The sequence below is a fragment of the Scylla paramamosain genome, chromosome 23, assembly GCF_035594125.1.
Source record: "Scylla paramamosain isolate STU-SP2022 chromosome 23, ASM3559412v1, whole genome shotgun sequence".
NCBI classification, from domain to species: domain Eukaryota; kingdom Metazoa; phylum Arthropoda; class Malacostraca; order Decapoda; family Portunidae; genus Scylla; species Scylla paramamosain.
The window spans coordinates 8,983,534-9,003,582 of record NC_087173.1 but is presented as its reverse complement, the minus strand read 5'-3'; the positions used below and the strand labels follow the sequence as shown (position 1 = coordinate 9,003,582).

Sequence of the window (20,049 nt, the reverse complement as noted above, 5' to 3'; positions counted from 1 at the left end):
CCATCACCACACACTCACCTCTCACCCTTCCTTCACCTCTCTCTCTCTCTCTCTCTCTCTCTCTCTCTCTCTCTCTCTCTCTCTCTCTCTCTCTCTCTCTCTCTCTCTCTCTCTCTCTCTCTCTCTCTCTCTCTCTCTCTCTCTCTCTCTCTCTCTCTCTCTCTCTCCTTCGCTTTCATCTCCTCGAATCATTGTCCTGAGTTCATTTTACTTAACTTGGAGGATGAAAATGGTGTAACTGGTGTCCTTTTTACAGGTAAGAGGTGAAAGAGATGAGAGGAAAAAAGGGAGATAAAAAGTAGATATAAAACTTTGATTACTTAGGACAAGTTGAAGGGATTCTTTAAGAGATTTTGCCTCAGTTAGCGAATTCTCTTGATTTTTTTTTTCTTTACTTTTTTTTATTTTTTGGTACGTGAGATTTTTTTTTCTTATTTTTGTGTCTATTTGTGGTTGTGTTTTGTATATTGTAAAAGCGTTGTGGTTACATTCCAGTGTTTATTTATTTATTTTATTTTATTTTTTTTTTTTTTGTTGCATCTTCACAGTTCTTAAAGGAAAAGCATTTAGCCACTTCAAGGTTTTAAAATGTCTTTGAATTGCTTACTTTATTTTATTTATTTATTTATATTTATTTATTTATTTTTTTCGTGATGGTAAACTGTTTTCTCTTCCTACACGGTGTCATGGTACGCTGCATATAACTGGCTCTCTATTTTATTACTTTAAAATCCTCGAAGAAAATAATTTAGTTCCCTCCAAAGTTTTGAAATGTCTTTGAGTTGTTCAATTATTCTTTTCTCCTACTTGTTTTGCCTAGTAATTTGTAAATCTGTTATTGTACTTTACATTACATTTTTTTTTTTGTTTTGTTAAGACTTCAAAAATTATTATAGGAAAACCATTCAGGCTCTCTTAAGGTTTTGAAACAACAAAGAAATATACTACTGCTTGTTCTTCCTTCTGTTTTCCTCCTCCTCCTCCTCCTCCTCCTCCTTCATCTCCCAGCCTTGGCCATATTTTGTTCTCCACATAATGTTTTCAATACTCAGCCAGTCAGGGTTGGGAGGCCGCGGCAGCCTTTAAGTTCCCTTCCTTCCCCAGCGCGGTGCATTATTTTTTCGGCTCCTCCATTGATCTACATTAAAGCTGGGGGAGGGAGTATATATATATCATTTTTTTTTAAAGCGACACTGCGTTGTGAATGTGGAAGTCAACGAGTGTGGGGCTCGAAAATGGAAATCACTGCAGACGAGACGTTTCGACTTCACGTTTTCTTTAGTAATTTTTTGTCGAAATATTTAAGAAAGGGGTCACTTCATTAAACCCTCAATTTTCTGATTTTTCGATATTCTGATTTTGTTATTATTATCTTTTGATTTTGGGATTTCTACTTTGTTTTCTTTGCTATTTTTTTTTTTTTTTTTTTGTAGGGCTTTTTTCTTATAATGCTGTTTCCCTTGGGCAGTACCTCTCGTACATTAAAAGAAAAAAAAAAGAAATTAAAGCAATAATTTTCTGATTTCTCATTTCCTCATTTTCTGATTTCTACTTCACGTTTTCTGTACCAAAATTTTTAGTCGAGATCTTCAAGGAATTACTTCATCAAAACACCCATTTTCTGTCTGTCATTTTTTTTTCTCTCTCTTTCTCAGTTTCTGATTTCTACTTTACGTTCCTGGAAACCTTCAAGGGGGCACTTCACTAAAACACCGATTTTCTGATTTTCTCTTTCCTCGCACTCTCGATTTTTTAGAGTGAGGTGCGGCTTTGTAATGAGTGTGTGAGGCCCAGTGAGGTGTGAACAGGTGAAGTTCGAGTTGTAATTAGTTTAAAAGTGCGAGGAGCGGTAAGAGCCAGGTAGAGGATTCATTAACTCCCCACCAGGTATGCCAGAGAGAGAGAGAGAGAGAGAGAGAGAGAGAGAGAGAGAGAGAGAGAGAGAGAGAGAGAGAGAAAGTTATTGAAGAGGAAGGAAGCGAAGGAAGGGTAACAGGGAGATGCTAACGAAGGCAACGAAGGAAGGAAGAACAGAGGCAAGATAAAAGAATATGAGAAAGGGAAGAGGTGGAGAGAAAGCATGAAGGAAAGGATGAATAAACGAAACTGGGAAGAAGGGAAACCATGAAAGGGATAAACGAAAGAATAAAAAGAGGGAATTGATTGATAGCCAACAGAAAGAGGAAGCGAGAGAGAGAGAGAGAACACAAAAGGAAAGGAAACTAATTGTGTAACGAAGAGGGAAATAGGGAAATGGAACATGTAGAGAGAATAACGGAGTGAGTTAAGAAGAAAACGGATGGATTAACGAGAAAGGAGTGTGGGTGATGGAAAGGATACAAAAATTAAACAAAAAGGAATGAGTTAGAAAGGAATTAATTGTTTACAGAAGAAAGAAATGAAGGAACAGAAAGCGTAGAGTAAGAGAAAGACATAGTTAATGAGAAAAAATAAATGAGTGATGGAAAAGACGCAGAAATAATAACAAAGGAAATTAGAGGAAGAAAGGAATTAATAGCTAAAACAAGAAATGGAAAAACAGGATACGTAGAGCGAATAAGAGAAATATAGAATTGATAAGAGAAAGGAAAGTGGTTGATGATGAAAAAGACACAGCAACGAAAATAAATAAACAGAGAAAGAAAAAGATTTAATGGCTTAAAAGAAGAGAGAAATGGAGGAGCAAAATACGTAGAATAATAGAAAGACAGAGTCGTAAAGAGAAAGGGAAGTGGATGATGAAAAAGACATAGAAACAAGAAGAAAAAGAACTAAAGGAAGATAAGAATTAATTACTAAAATAAGAAAATGGAAGGAAAGAAAACCTAGATAGAATAACGAAGAGAGAGATAAGGAGAGAAGGATAATTACGAGAAAATAAGGTGGGCTAATGAAAAAGACACACACAGATAAAATAGAGGAACATCATAAAGAAGAGAGAAATGAAGAAAGAGAATATAAAGGTGGAATAACAGAAGGGAACAGTTCAAATGAGAGAGCAAAGTAGGTGATAGAAAAGACAAACTAAAAAGCAAAACAAAGAAAAAACAAAAAATCTAGATGGGGAAAACGAATGAATTACTAAAAGAAGAAATGGTAGAATAGCAAACATAGATAGAATAACAGAGAGAAACGGTTAAAAAAAGAAATCAAAGTGAATGATAAAAAAAAAGACAAACAAAAAATCAAAACAAAAAACTAAGAAAACACTAAATGACGAAAAGAATGAATTACTGAAAGAAATAGAAAAATAGAAAACAGAATAACAGAGAAAACAGAGAATAACAGAGAAACAGTGATAAGAAGAGAGGAGGATAGGATGATAGGTTAATGAGGAGGAAGGTAGGATGACTGATAGAATAGGCTGTGGGCAACGAACGGGAAAATTGCGACAGGAAGGCCTAGGCACGGGTAGGCTTACGTAGAGGTAGGCCTGGGTAATGGTAGGACCAAGGATGGGTATGCTGTAAGGGGGGAAGGCCTTGGTAGGTATAGGCTAGGTAGGCTGAGGTAGGAAAATTCACATAATGGGACTGTAGAGGCAAGCAGTCTTCATTTAGTGTTGGAATGTAGTGTGTGTGTGTGTGTGTGTGTGTGTGTGTGTGTGTGTGTGTTCGTGTGTGTGTGTGTGTGTGTGTGTGTTCTATATGAGCATCTTCGCAATTGTAATGATAAGAAATAAAGGTGTTTTTTTTCGGTTTTTCCTCTTCTTTGATTTTGTTTTGTGTTTCAGTTTTATTTAACTTGTTTTTATTGATTTTTTTATTATTTTTATTCTTATTTTATTCATTTGTTTATTTGTTTATTTCTACTTTATCCGGTTTTTACTTTTTTATCTATTTTGTGTTTGTTTGATTTAATTAATTGCTTTTATTCTTATTTTGTTTAATTATTTATTCATTTTATTTTTTATTTCATATCTGTTTATTAGTATTTTATTATTATTTTTTTTTATTTATTCCATTTTCTATTTATTTCATTTCATCTGTTTATATTTTCAGCGCTGTATGACCTCGTTGTTGCGTCACTAAAGTTAATCTGTTAATCTTTCCGTTTTCTTTTTCTTATTCGAGACTGAACGTTAAAGTATATATAAGAAAATAATCTCTGCTTGAAAAACCATAAGAAATTCTGTTGTTATTAATTAAAAAGGTGAAGGTCAGGATGCAGGGAAAGGCTACGAGAAAAGTTTTGATTGGGGAAAAAAAATAAAGAGTAAATTAGGGAAAAGATCAAAATATTAAGGAAAAGTTGATACAAAAAGTAAGGAAATAAATTTGTTTTTCTCTTCTTCCTTCTCTCCGTTCCCCTACTTCTCTAGCCTCTCACTTTCTCTCCTCTGCTCCTCCTTTCCTCTCCTCTCTTGCCCTCCTCTTCCCTCCCCTCCACTCCACTTCATCCCCTCTCCTCCATTCCTCTCCCCTTTCCCTGCTCCTCTACCTCCACCTCCTCCTCTTTCATCCCTCAGCTTACCTCTTTAAGATATAAATATAGACAAATATGTAAATAAAAAGATGAATTAATAATATAACCGCCACGATTTGCCCATAAACTTTGCATGAATCGCCTGCCCTTTCCCTTCCCTTCTCCTCCATTCCCTTCCTCTTCCCCTCACCCTTCTCCTCACCCTCTACACAGCCCTGATTCAAGACCACGTCAGACCAACACTTCAGAATTTAGCGCTGAATATCAGGGAACAACAAGGGGCTGGACCTGATTGGGGCTGTTGGCTGAGGGCTCGCTGTTAGGGATTGGAGGGTACCGGAATTGGATGGTTCAGAACTTGGATGGTTTCAGGAACTGGATGGTACGGTAATTAGATGGCATGTGGATGGTACAGAAGTTGGATGGTTCAAGAGTTGGATGGTGCAGAATTTGGATTGCACAGGAGGTGGATGGTACTAGGAGGTGGACAGTGCAAGTGGATGGTTCAGGAGTTGTATGGTATAGAAGATGGATGATATGGAAGCTGGATGGTACAGATGGGTGGTTCAGGATGAGGGGTTGTTTGGGTGGTCGAATGGACATCTTATCTGAGACTGGTATGAGACATTTCGTAAGGTTTGGATGGTCGATGGTGGGAGAAAATGAATAACAGGGACTGGATGAATGACTAGAAAATGCTGGTAGGGTCTGTATGGTCGAGATTGACTGGTAGAAAATGGAAGGTAGAGACTGGACGAGTGGATGGTAGGATCTGAATGGTCGAGTGACTGGTAGAAACTGTATGGTAGGGACTGGATGATCAACTGGTAGAAAATTGATTGAACGGAGTGATAGAACTTGGATGGTTAAAATTTGGTATGGTCGAGGGTAACTGGATTGGATGGTACAGGTTGGTGGATTATTAGTAGAAGCCGATTGGTAGACAGATTGGAAGTAGCTATTGGGGCTTGGCTTGAAGGTATTGGATGGTACTGAATGGCCTTGGGTGGTCGTGGATAGCTGGCGGAGGCTGGCTTGGGTGTAATATTGGCCCGGCTATTTTGTCGCGTTACAGACAAGAGAGGCTCTGATGAAAAGGCTGAATGAAGGAAGCTTATTCATACCCCTGTACCTTATCACATTCTCTCTCTCTCTCTCTCTCTCTCTCTCTCTCTCTCTCTCTCTCTCTCTCTCTCTCTCTCTCTCTCTCTCTCTCTCTCTCTCTCTCTCTCTCTCTCTCTCTCTCTCTCTCATGCTCCTCCGTTTGTCTCCATAATCCTTCGTCTTTATCTTTTCGTTTCACTTTTTTTTGTATCATTAATTTCGTTTATTTTATCTTATTCCCCCCCTTCTGTTCAGTTTTCTTTAATTAATTTTATTTTCTCTATCCAGTCTTTCCCTAATTCTCGTCTCTCGCTCTCTCTCTCCTCCATTCGTTTTCTCAGTGCTTTCCTCTTTCCATCTCTTTTCCTCCTCCTCCTCCTCTTCCTCTTCCTCTTCCTCCTCCTCCTCCTTGTTCTCTCTTCATAGCCATCCATTTCCTTCCTCTTTCTCTCTTTCCCTGTCTTTTCACACCATCGCTCTCCTCATCTCCTCCTCTTCCCTTTCTTTATTTCTTATATTCTAACAACCTTTCATCTCCTCTTCCCTCGCCACCCTCGTTCTTCTTTGATCATTCCCTCCGGTTTCCTCTTCCTCCCCTCTTTCTTTTCGCCGCTTATTATCCTCCTACTTTATCCTCCCCTACTCGCCTTCCTCCTCCTCCTTTCCTATTTTTTTTTTCTCGAGTTTCTTTCCTATTTTAGTTTGTTCTTGTTTTTTTTTTTAATTAGTTGTAGTTTTCTTTTATTCCTTATTTCTTTTCATTATTATATTTTGTTCATCCTTTTCCTTTCCCATTATTCCTGTTTCTCTTCCTGTTCTTACTCTTTTTCTCATTCGTTGTTGTATTTGATCATTGTGTCTTCTTTTCTTCTCCCACTTTCTTTCCTCTTGCTGTTTATTCTTGTATTTCATCCTTTCCTACTCGCCATTCGGTGCATTTCCATTGTTTCTCATTTTCTCTTTCCTCCTTGTTTTATTTCTTGTAGCATTTTGGTAATAACCTCTAGTTTTCTTTTCCATTTTCTTTCTTGCTTCTTATTCTCGTGTTTCACCCTTTCCTAGTCGTCATTCCATGCTTTCTCATAATTTCCCTTCCCCTCCATCCCTTTCCTTTTTTCCACTCTATTTCTTTCTTGTAAGTGGACGCAAGATTAAATTGTGGCCCGCGTTGGCAATAGAATGTGAACCGTTACGTGTTATTCTTTCAAAGGGAAGCTGAGTAAGGGAGGGGGAAGAATGAGACTCACAGGAGGAGGTCCTCAAACTTGGGTGCGCGGGTCTTCAAGGGAATCTGCAACCTATTTTCAAGGGTACGTTGTCAGAGTGATGTGTGAGCTTAGTCAAGGAGTGGTGTTAATACTACTCGCCCGTTCTGGAAACCTTGGAGCTGCGTGGGTGTGTGTGTGTGTGTGTGTGTGTGTGTGTGTGTGTGTGTGTGTGTGTGTGTGTGTGTGTGTGGTGGCGTCACGGGCCTTCCTTTTAGTTAAGCTTTCCACTTTTATTTGGCACAGCTTTTGGCACCTCAATGGATTTCTTTCTTTTTTTTTTTTTTTTCTTAGCCAGTGCCCCGCTCCTCTTACATAAAGAATGACTAACTATTATGTTTCTGCTGTCATTTGGCACTTTTCTTACACCTCTGTCTTTTTTTCTGTTTTTTTTTTTCTTTTTTCTTGACCAGTGCCTCTCTTGTATAATGATTTACTAACTATTATGAGACACCATTTATTGTTCTACAGCCTTCTCGTTGTATTGTCTAGATATTTTTTTTTATGTAAACCCCAAAAAAATACAAAAAAAAAAGAGGAAAAACGGCCTACTTAGGTTTTAGTTCTTAAAGAGCCAAAAGGATTATAAGAAGTGAATAATCCAAAACTGGTTCTCTCAGTAGTTCAAAAATTCACCGTCAGAGGTCAGTTGTCGCCAAATTAGTTCGAAAGCTTGCTGACTGTGGGGCGAGTTACAATTAGTACTTCGGAAATCTGCCACCAGAGGCCACTTCATTTGTTAAACTAGTTCGAAAGCTTGCCAATAGTAGACCGAGTTACAATTAGCAGTCCAGAAATCTGCCACTAGAGGGCCCTTCACTTGCTAAACTAGTTAGAAGGCTGGCCAGCAATAGTGTTACAATTAGCACTCCCGGAAACCGACCACCAGGGGACTGTTCATTCGCTTCACAGGTTTGAAAGCTTATTAACGGAGAAACACCTAGTAATTCTGACTTGCCGCTAGAGAACAGACCAGTAGCTTAGTCTGAAACCCTGCTGTTAGAGGGCAGTGGTCCTATTCAGCAAACACTTAGTAATTTTGACTTACTAGAGAACAGCCCTGTAGCTTAATTAGTCTGAAGCCTTGTTAACAGAGGGCAGGGTTCCTCTTCTAATACAAACATCACATACAAACCACGGGGACATTTCTCGTATTTTAATCTCTACTTTCTAGCTGGTAATTGTCGCGAAATATTAGGTGATGCCATTGTGTAGTGTAGAGATGGCAAAATATAGGTAACATTAAGGAGTATATCACTGGTCATATAGATATCAGAAACGTACACACACTCTGCTCACTCTACCGGTCCGTTTATGAACCAGTGAAGTAAAGAGTAAATTGGAAGTGTTATGGTAGTGTAAGATAAACAGGAATTATTTTCATTCTTGTACTAGTCGAAGGTAAAATAATACGATGAACAAAACATAAATCTAAATCATTTTTATACTTGAAGTAAAAGAAGTAAGAACCAAATGTGTGTGTGTGTGTGTGTGTGTGGTGTGTTTACGACTTTTGCTGTGATTTTTCCCCTTTTATTTTTTTTTTTTTTCTCTTTCCAGGTGTCTTTCTTTCTTTTCTTATTTTCCTTTCCTTCCTCGCGCTCCTCTCTGGTTCCATCACATTCTCTCCATCTTATGCATCTTTCCTCTAGAGATTTGGCTTTTTCTCGTTCCTTTTTTCCCTCCACTTTTCTATTCTCTCTCTCTCTCTCTCTCTCTCTCTCTCTCTCTCTCTCTCTCTCTCTCTCTCTCTCTCTCTCTCTCTCTCTCTCTCTCTCTCCTCTCTCTCTCTCTGTCTCTCTCTCTCTCTCTCTCTGTCAGCTGTTGGTGTGTGGGTGGGCGCGACGCTCCCCCTTCCCTCCCCCACTTCATTCCTCCCACACCGCCTGGACTTGTGCCAATGGAGAGAGAGAGAGAGAGAGAGAGAGAGAGAGAGAGAGAGAGAGAGAGAGAGAGAGAGAGAGAGAGGAGCCAGCCACCGAGACTGAAAGACAGGCGAGTGAGTGAGAAACTTTTGGACAATATGAACGATGATAACGAAAAAAAATGAAAAAGGAATAAAAAAAACAGAAATATGACCAGAAAAATAAGAGAGAGAGAGAGAGAGAGAGAGAGGAGAGAGAGAGAGAGAGAGAGAGAGAGAGAGAGAGAGAGAGAAACAAAAGCTATGGGGAAGTTGAAACACTTACTGAGTCCCCGCGGGAGGTTATGGAGTGGCAGGGACGCAATGCTGCAGATAAATAATAGCTCCTCGTACAGTGCGGGTTTAGTGCCTCGGAGATGGTCAGAGGGGGAGGACGTCTCATCTCTCCTCCTCCCATTTGCGGCCGTGAGTGTCTGTGTATGTATGAGAGAGAGAGAGAGAGAGAGAGAGAGAGGACAGTGAATGGAGCTTAAGATAATTTCAACTTTTTTTTCTCTCTCCCTTTCTATTTTTTTCAGTCTCTAATGACTGTAAAACGTTTAGAGAGAGAGAGAGAGAGAGAGAGAGAGAGAGAGAGAAGAGAGAGAGAGAGGAGAGAGAAAAAAAATATATATATTTCTCCATTCCTTCCACTCCTCTTTCTCCTCCTCCTCCTCCTGCTCCTCCTCCTCCTCCTCCTTCTCCTCCTCCTCCTCCTTCTACCACGTCTTTATTGTTCTCGCTCCTCTTCCTTTCCCCCTTCCCTCCCCACCCTCCCTCCTTCCCTCCCTCCCTCCCTCCCTCCCTCCTACCTTCCCTCTCGTATTTCCCTCCTGCTTTCCTTCCTCCTCCTCTCTCCATCTCCTCTCTCCATCTCTCCTCCCAGGCACTTGTCGTTTGAGAGGAAAGGGAGAAAGTGAGAGGAAAGGAGAGGAGAGAAGAAAGTGAATATAAATTTGATTAGAGAGAGAGAGAGAGAGAGAGAGAGAGAGAGAGAGAGAGAGAGAGAGAGAGAGAGAGAGAGAGAGAGAGAATGATAATGGAATGAGAGAAGGATAATGAGGAAAAGTGACAGAGAGACAGACAGATAGACAGATATAGTTAAGTAGACAGGCATGCAGACACACAAACAAGTGGTGAATACCATTAAAAGACCAATTAGGGATAGACTAATGATAATGATGAAAATGATAAAAAAAAAGAGTAATGATTATATATTTAGTTTAGTTTAGGGTAAAATAAGGTAAGTTAAAGCAAGGTTAAGTTAAGTTCGATTACGTTATGTTAGGTCAGATAAGGTTTGACAAGGTAAGGTTAAGTTAAGTGAGGTTAGGTTAGGCCACGTCACGTCACGTAAGGCAAGATAACATAAGGTAAGGTTAGATTAGGTTAGGTTAGGTCAGGTAAGGTTATGTTTAGCTAGATTGCATCATGTTATGCTAAGTGAAGTTAGATTAAGAATAAGTAATGTTCCACGAAGTTAAATAAGATTACATTAGGTTAGGCAAGGTAAGATAAGACATATTTCTTGTTAAATTAGATTATATTATATCATTCTGCAGTAAGTCAGATGAGGTGAAGTGAGTTTAGGTTAACAACACCTGCAACATAAACAAGCCAATCATCACGTAGCATCACCTGTCCATCCCTGCACGTCAACCTGAAGGGCACCAAGAGGCTCCTTCACTCCTCTCACCTGTCCTCTAGCCAGCTGATGGAGAGGGCGACTAAAGGAGGGAGAGGGGGAGGGAATGGAGGGGAAGGATTGATAGGGGGAATTAAGAGGGAATGAAGGGAAGGGAAGGAATGGAGGGGACAGCATGGAGGGAAGGGGAGGGAACTGGAGGAGAAGGCTTGATGGAGGGAATGGGAGGAAATGAAGAAGAGGAGGGAATGGAGGGAAGGGGTTGCTGAAAGGAAGGGAGGGAATGGAAAGGACCACTTGGAGGGAAAGGGAGAGAATGGGGAATGGAGGGGAAGGTTAGGAGGTAAGGAAGAGGAAATGAAGATGATGTATGAAGATAAGAGGTTACATGGTAGAGAGAGAGAGAGAGAGAGAGAGAGAGAGAGAGAGAGAGAGAGAGAGAGAGAGAGAGAGAGAGAGAGAGAGAGAGAGAGAGAGAGAGAGAGAGAGAGAGAGAGAGAGAGAGAGAGAGAGAGAGAGAGAGAGAGAGAGAGAGAGAGAGAGAGAGAGAGAGAGAGAGAGAGAGAGAGAGAGAGAGAGAGAGAGAGAGAGAGAGAGAGAGAGAGACTGTTTACTTCAACAAATAACAGCTTTTTTCCTTGTTGACTTTCTTCCTTGTGGTTTGTTTGGATTACTTGATGAAACAGAAAGGAAAGACAATAAGAAACTTCCACAAACAGCATTAAACTTTTCACTGTGAGTTTTGTGTGATTTATATTTAATTTACTGGTAATCATTTCACCAGACTGTCCTCCCGTGGTATTTTAGGTTATTTGATTATTTTCTTATTTAATTATGTTCGTTCTACTTCTCTATCTGGCAATTTTTTTTCTATCTATATTATGTTTATCTATCTATCTGTCTATCTGTCTCTATCCGGTCTGTTGATCTGCTTTTTCTATCTATCTATCTATCTATCTATCTATCTATCTATCTGTTTTTATATGTATCTATCTATCTACCTAACTATACTTATCTATCTATGTATGCATCTATTTAACTTATTATCTGTTTATTTATTTATCTATCTATTTACTCTTTACTCTTTCTCTCTGTCTTATTTTACTCTGTTTATATTTATCAATTTATATTCATATTCATACCATTTGTCTCTGTAATTCTCCTGTTTAGCTTTTTGCCTTGGGTTCGTGTGTGTGTGTGTGTGTGTGTGTGTGTGTGTACGTACGTGGGTGTCTACGTGGGTTTGTATACATTTGCAACATCATTCATATTTACACCTACTCTGTCCGTCTGTCTGTCTGTCTGTCTGTCTGTCTCACTAAATCATTCATTCATCTCATTCACATTTTTTTTTTACTTTTCCCTTTTTTTTTATTTCACGTTTACTACATTCCACTATTTATCCACCTGATCTCATGTTTATTTCACTTTTACTGCTTATTTGTATCATTTTTTTATTTACTCTCTCTCTCTCTCTCTCTCTCTCTCTCTCTCTCTCTCTCTCTCTCTCTCTCTCTCTCTCTCTCTCTCTCTCTCTCTTTAAAGTTGCTCCCCTCCCACACACTTGGGGCGCCCAGTTTATGTTTATCCAACGCACAGCCTTCCTCGTTCGTTTTCAAGCCATAATCCTCCTCAGCGTATCATTCAGCTCCCCTCTCCCTCCCCTCTCCCTCTCTCCCCTCTCCCTCTCTCCCTCCCAGTTCTCCTCACTTCCCTCCATCGCCTCACTTTCGCTCCGCTTCCGTTCCTCTTCATCGTTGTTGTCGATGTCGTATCTCTCTCTCTCTCTCTCTCTCTCTCTCTCTCTCTCTCTCTCTCTCTCTCTCTCTCTCTCTCTCTCTCTCTCTCTGTAGTTTTTTTTTCTTCATTATTTTCTTATTTTGCTTTCATTACCCCTACTCTTCTTTACTTTTGCTCTTCTTTACATCATTCCCTCCCTTCCTTCCTTCCTTCCTTCCTTCCTTCCTTCCTTCCTTCCATCCTTCCTTCCATCTTTCTCTCCAATCATTCCTTTTCCCCTTCAATATATCCTCCTCCTCCTCTTCCTCCTCCCATCCATTTATCCCCTTCTTTCCTTATCCCCTACTCCTCCCTATCCCATTTCCCCTGCCCTGCCTCCATTCCTCTTCCCTTCACTGTCTCTACCCGTCCTCCCTCACCCCTCCTCTCAATGCAGATACCAGGTGACTAGAGCCTAAACACAGGTAACTCTTTGCAAGCCACGCAAGCCTACCTGTAATAAATCCTGTTTTGAACATATAACAGTGATTTTGCTTCCCTTTTGTGTGTGTGTGTGTGTGTGTGTGTGTGTGTGTGTGGTTTTTAAGGCTACGTTTACACAGGGAATGAACGACAACAGTGCTAATTGTGGTGGTAAATGTGATAGATGTGGTCGTGGGGCAAGGGAGTGTGGTAGAAGTGGTGGTTGTGATGGTGGTAGTGGTAGTGAATTTAGATTAACATGTGGTTTTGAAGCTAAACAATACGGTCATTTCAAATCGAGGAAAACAAGTCAGTGAAAATATTTTGATAAGTGGTTCTGTAGTTTTAAGGTTAAGTGAAATGGCTTGTACTAGGAGTGGGGGTGGGAGTGGTGGTGGTGGTGGTGGTGGTGTAGCAAGAAGTCGATGAAAAAATCTTTAGTTCAGGGTTTTGATAAAGTGATTTTTCTTCCTTTTTTTTTTTTTTTGTGAAGGGAGTGAAAAGTAATAATAAATTTGATAAATTGAGAAATGGACGAAATGATACGTTTCTCCTTTGAGAGAGAGAGAGAGAGAGAGAGAGAGAGAGAGAGAGAGAGAGAGAGAGAGAGAGAGAGAGAGAGAGAGAGAGGGAGAGGAGGGCGTCATTAGTTCTCATCTATTAATCATTTTGCGAAGTGTTTAGGTAATGTGTAACGTGCCTCCCACCACCAAAGAGGGAAAAGAAGAGGGAAGAGAGGAGGAGGAGGAGGGAAAGGAGGAGGAAGAGGAAGAGGAAGGAGAAGAGGAGGAGGAGGAGGAGGAGGAGGAGGAGGAGGAGGAGGAGGAGGAGGAGGAGGAGGAGGAGGAGAAATGGAAGTGAAGGGAAGATTAACCATATTCAGTGATGCAAAGATAGAACGAAATGGTATTAGTGTGGAAAGAGAGAGAGAGAGAGAGAGAGAGAGAGAGAGAGAGAGAGAGAGAGAGAGAGAGAGAGAGAGAGAGAGAGAGAGAGATGGAAACGTAAATTCAGGGCGAAAAGAGAGACAGGCAACAGAAGGTAATGCAAAATAAAGAGGATGCAAAGAGAGAAAGAGAGTTAAGAGGAAGAGAAGGAGAGAGGAGTGGGAGGAAGAGAAAGAATGAAAGTAGGAAGAAGAGGCTACTCCTTCTCCTTCTCATTCTCCTCCTCCTCCTCCTCCTCCTCCTCCTCCTCGAGTCTGTGAAAGCATTATTACATAGATAGATATAGATAGATAGGTAGAAAGACAGATGGAAACGTAGATATATGGCTAAATTATTTGATTAATATAAACGTGATTAAGTATCATAAACCAGAGCAGTTCAAGATGTAGAGGTTAACAATAAAAGAGAGAAAAGAAAAAAACATTAATACGAAAATCAATGTAAATGAAAACACGTGGTAATATTTGTCGAGAAATCTAATTAAAAGGCATACAAACTAGAAAAAAATAACTTCACTATTCCACGTTAAAAAAAATCGTAAGGCCATAAATTTTAGAAAAAAAAAATTCCTTGACTCCCAAACTGTAACACTAGCAAGATTAAAAAAAGATGATCAATATAGTGTTCTTAACATAACAATACCGTATCCTTTGTCTTCTCCTCCAGGCCTCCTTGGGATCCTTAGTTCATTTCCTGTCCCTTCCTGGCACTCCTTACTCCTTGGCACTCCTGTAACTCCCAATGGCTCTCTAGGATGCAGCATTCTACCTCCTTCCTTCCCTCGCACACACACACACACACACACACACACACACACACACACACACACACACACACACACACACACACACACACACACACACACACACACACACACACACACACACACACAAACATAAACACGCTTTAAAAATAGCCATGGTGGTTTCAATTTTTCATCACACCTGTTGAGTTTCTCTTCTTCCTTTTTCCATCTTTTCCACGTAAATCTTCCTGTTCACCTGTCGCGTCTCTCCTTATCTGGCACTGCGCTTTCCATGAGTGTCGCCTGGCGCTGTCTGGCACCCTGCGGCGCTCCGTGCTGGACTGGGAAAGGGCAGAGGTGGTGGCGCGGCGCTACAGTGCTGCGGAAGGGAAGGGTTGCATGTGTGTGTGTGTGTGTGTGTGTGTGTGTGTGTGTGTGTGTGTGTGTGTGTATGTGTGTGTGTCGGTAAATAAGGGAGAGGGAAACATGAGCGAATGGATGAAGAAATAAGATGAGTGAAGAATCATTTTCAGAGAAAGTTTTATGTGTGTGTGTGTGTATGTTTATAAAGAAGATCAGCAAACATCGTCATATGAGGCAGAAAAAAAAATTATTGAGATGAAGACATAAGTGAAAAATGAATTACAAAGGAAGATTTTTTTTTTTGTGTGTGTGTGTGTGTGTGTGTATCACGGTCGGCAAAAAAAAAAATGTACAAATAAAATAGATAGATAATAACAAAAGAAACCCATTCAAATGTTCCTTCAAATAAAAGGAAGGAGTAGGAGAGCCGAGACAAAGAGAATATTAAATGTTATAGTAAAAACACAGGCAGGACAAAATAAGAAGAAGGAAAGGTGAGAAAGGAAGGAATTAGTGGTGATATGTACATTGTAATTTGACACAAAAGGTAAAAGTTGATCACGAAAAATTTATAGTGTTATTTAGGTACCGATGATTACAATTCGCTTTAAAAATAATAAAATAATAATAATAATAATAATAATAACAATAATAATAATAATAATAATAATAATAATAATAATAATAATAATAATGATAATAATAATAATGATAATAATAATAATAATAATAATAATAATAATAATAATAATGAAAAGAAAAATAAAGGTATTTACGCGTAAGAGTGAAAATCGGAACAGAGAGAGAGAGAGAGAGAGAGAGAGAGAGAGAGAGAGAGAGAGAGAGAGAGAGAGAGAGAGAGAGAGAGAGCAATACCAGATCTAAGCAAAAGCAAGTCAGCTGTAAAATGAAGTCAGACGAAGGCTCTATGCAGCACTAAATGAAACACACACACACACACACACACACACACACACACACACACACACACACACACTCAGACATGCAAAGGAAAGGCATAAAATAAAGTGATAAATAGTAAAGGGGCTTGTAAAAAGAGTCATAATAAGAAATGAAAATAAAAAAAACGTGAGATAAACCAGAGAGAGAGAGAGAGAGAGAGAGAGAGAGAGAGAGAGAGAGAGAGAGAGAGAGAGAGAGAGAGAGAGAGAGAGAGCACCAACACACAATTTAGAAGTCATGAAATATGCGAAACAGACATTGGGAGAAAATTATACGGATTCTGCCTGCCAGGAATCCACAATTACTTGACACAAAACAGGAAATTTTCTCGACAGGCATGGAATATTTAGAGGCAAAAGAAGCAGGCTGTAAACAAGTGGTAAACACGTCGTAAACTTTACCCTCACTTTATACGGAATATTCTCTATAACTTCAGGGCTTTATAAGGGAGGAAAGAAATAAAAGGAATATGAGAGGAATTGAATGCTCCATTGAACTAAAGGTGTTTCTAAGTATTTTGTAGTGTTATATATTTTACTTAACAGGTTCTAGTGAATGTTATTGGGACTTTTAAGGATATTTTTTTCATGGAGCTTAGGAGAGAAATAAAAAGAATATGTAGGGAATTAAATACTTCGTGAACTAAAGGAATTTCAAAATATTTTTTCGTGCTGTGCCTTGTGCATAACAGGATCTAGTTGATGTTATTGGGATTTTTAAAGATGTTTTCTTTCATGGTTCTATGGATAATTTAACAAGGATTCTACATTATTAATGGTAAAATTCACCAAAACACCAAATTAAAGCACGATTAATCTCTGTGGGCTTTGAAAATAAGATAACAAGAACAAAACATTTAAAAAACATGGACTAAAAGATACATGGAAATCTCAAGTAATGGCCTGAATGTAATTAGAAAAGAGGATGGAAGGATGAAAATAAAAAATAAAAAAAAAACAGTATCTTTTATGTCTCCCCCTGCTTCTCAGAGAAATGAACGATATACGAAGCAGTAAAGTAAGGATGAAAAAAAAAATGCTTTATGTTCAAATGGAAAAAATAAAAGTTTCAAGAGAGTATTTTTCCTCCTAAAGTGTTCGTAGTTTTCTTTTGCACACTTTATTACTCATTACTTTTATATTTTTCTGCATATTCTTCTAGTCCTCCTCCTCCTCCTCCTCCTCCTCTTCCTCCTCATTATCATCATCTTTCTCTCCTGTTTTCTCTTTTATTTGTTTTTTTTTATTTTCTTTATTTTCTTTGATCCTTCTCTTCTTCATTTCCTTCTACATTCTTTTTTCCTGTCTTCTTTTTACACCTTCACCATTCCTCCGCCTCCTCTCCTTCACTTCTTTTCCTTCTTTTCCTTTATCTTACTTTTCCTTTTTCCTTTCCTTTACCTTTCATTTATTTATTTTTCTTTCTTCTTCAGTTGTCATTTCATCTCGTTTTCTTTCCCATGTATTGCTAAATGTATAAACAATGACTACCTTCCCATTTATTGTAATTAACGTGTATGTATTTCTTTCTCATTCCAGGTGAGTTCCCAGGCGCCTTCTGTAACGATGGCGGCATGTATGTATGTATGTATGTATGTATGTATATATGTATGTATGTATGTATGTATAGCCTTGTGTCCTGCAGTATACTAATAGAGGCTAATAATGATTGTTTATGTATGTATGTATGTATGTATGTATGTAGGTATGTATGTAAGTATATGTAGAATAAGACAATACAGCTTATAAAATAGCAGAGAGAGAGAGAGAGAGAGAGAGAGAGAGAGAGAGAGAGAGAGAGAGAGAGAGAGAGAGAGAGACAGACAAAGACAAAGGCAAACAAAGACAGATATACACACACACACACACACACACACACACACACACTTACACGAAAACAGACAGACAGACAGACAAAATGACACACAGAGATAAAAAAAAATAAATAAATAAATAAATAAATAAACTCAGTACACACGTTATTATAGAGTGCAAAACCTTCATGTACGTATTGTGGAGCCCAAACAAAAAACATACATGAAAGTCTACATAGAGCTGGCGTCGTGTACGTGAGGCGGATCAGCTGATTGACGTCACCATTACGTCACCAACACATCACCAACACGTCACAGAAGCAAGGCGTGACGTCAGAGCGCGTTTCTCTCTCGCCCACGATCAGGGAGAGAGAGAGAGAGAGAGAGAGAGAGAGAGAGAGAGAGAGAGAGAGAGAGAGAGAGAGAGAGAAATAAAGGAAACTACAAAAAGAGATGAGCACTTTATGACTGAGAGAGAGAGAGAGAGAGAGAGAGAGAGAGAGAGAGAGAGAGAGAGAGAGAGAGAGAGAGAGAGAGAGAGAGAGAGAGAGAGAGAGAGAGAGAGAGAGAGAGCACATTAGCGGCAAAGAGAGGCAAATAGATCCAAATGGAGTCAGAGAGAGAGAGAGAGAGAGAGAGAGAGAGAGAGAGAGAGAGAGAGAGAGCGTCCAGTGAACCCACGAGAATAGTTTGACCTTTTTATGTTTAAATAGAGACTGTACCTTATAATGTACGTCGCAGAGAGAGAGAGAGAGAGAGAGAGAGAGAGAGAGAGAGAGAGAGAGAGAGAGAGAGAGAGAGAGAGAGAGAGAGAGAGGATTAGAGGCGCACTATTGGAAATCTATGAGAGGTGACGAATGTTGTATCCTGCTTGACGTTCGCTATCTCTCTCTCTCTCTCTCTCTCTCTCTCTCTCTCTCTCTCTCTCTCTCTCTCTCTCTCTCTCTCTCTCCCCCGCCTCGTGCAAGATAAAGTCACTCCGCCGCCGCTCAATGTAACTTCTCGTTCTCTTTTTTAATTGATTTTTTAACTTTCCCGTGGAGTTGCGTCACCGTTTTCCATTTTTAGGACCTTTTTTTATTTTTCTTGTTAATTTTTTCTTCGCTTTTTTGTGTCGTTTTGGTTTTCCTTTTCTTTTTTTTTGGGGGGGGTGTTGATTGGGGGGGAAGAAGGGATGATTTGGTGTACTTCACATCACCAAAAATAACACACCTGCCCAAAGTTTTACCTCCAAGTATCACACATGCACAGAGCTGGAAACCCACATCTACAACACACACACACACACACACACACACACACACACACACACACACACACACACACACACACACACACATTTACACCTTCAAACATGCTACACCTTTCCAGATTTCAAACATACCACACCTACCCAAAAATTTCACTTCCAAGCACCCACTCTCTCACCACACACCTGCAAACCCACACCTACACACTCACAGACACACACACACACACACACACACACACACACACACACACACACACACACACACACACACACACACACACACACACACACACACACACACACACCTGGCTAACAGACCGCCGCGTATTGCACTCCCTCCTCAAACATCTCCTTCATCACAGGTGTATTTGAACTGCGCCTCAAGTGTGGAATTAAAATTTCAGGGACGTGGCGCTGGAGGGAGGCAGGGTTGGAGGCGGGGGGGACGCAGGTGGAGGGGGAAAGACAGGTAAAGGAGGGAACGTTTGAAACTTCGTGAAACTTTGATAGCTCTGTGGTTCAGCAAGTAATGACTGGCTGAAATTTGCTGCAGCTGATTGGACTCGCCTGATGGAGAGTGGAGAGGAAGAGAGGGAGAGAGAGGGAGAGATTCATTTCGCCATCAATTGAAGGTAATGTGGTGGTGGTGGTGGTGGTGGTAGAGGTGGTGGTGGTAATGGATTACTCAAATAATTGTTTGGAAGGGAAGGGGGAATCGGCGCACGTACAAACATACATTTGTCTTGCATGTGATGTTCAATATTGCTCTTATTTGTTTTTCACCACGCAGGAAAGTAACCAAGTATTCATCGTCAATATTTGCCGTTTTTTTATGTGATGTGAGTAGAGACAGTTTTTTTTAACCTTATTGACTGAAAATATACCAATTTATTTATCCATTTTCTTATAGTAATGTTTTTCTTGCGTTGTTTACTGAAAATCATCTTTATTTGTCCATTTTTTTCCTGCAAACTCACAAAGAGAGAGGAAAATGAAAAGGAAGAGGTAGGTATGTGAGAAATCAACTCATATACAAACACACATTTATCTTGCACGAGCTGTTCAATATTACTCTTATATAACCAAACAGGAGACTAACCGAGTACTTTTCGTGAATAGTTGCGTGTTTGTACATATATGAATGAAAATTTTGCTTTTTAACATCATTTACTGAAAACACAAATCAAAACTACTGTCATATTTACCACGCAGGAGATTAGACAGATATCCATTGTGTATATCTGTTCTTATGTGTACGAATGCGGATTGAGCCTTTTCACATCATCAGCTGAAAAATACACACTTTATTTGTCCAGTTTTCTTTACACAAGCATCACCAAGAGACGGGAAAGGAGAGAGGGCGAGGGAGAGATTATGTTTAGAGGAAAGGGACTGAAAATGCAGGGACAAGTGCAGGAAGGG

The 20,049-nt window shown here is 39.6% G+C and overlaps 1 protein-coding gene across 8 annotated transcripts in view; it reads left to right on the top strand.

The window, feature by feature from the left end:
* The window catches only part of LOC135112115 (tensin-1-like), a 151,312-nt gene that overhangs the window by 97,151 nt on the left and 34,112 nt on the right, over positions 1–20,049 (top strand). The window contains exon 5 of one of the 8 annotated variants that reach the window (XM_064026125.1): positions 17,101–17,300. The exons of the other annotated variants lie outside the window; for them this stretch is intronic. Coding sequence (XP_063882195.1) covers positions 17,101–17,214 — 114 coding nt within the window. The 3' untranslated portion in view covers positions 17,215–17,300. Of the gene's footprint in view, positions 1–17,100; positions 17,301–20,049 lie in introns of those variants that run through there. 8 annotated transcript variants of the gene reach the window in all.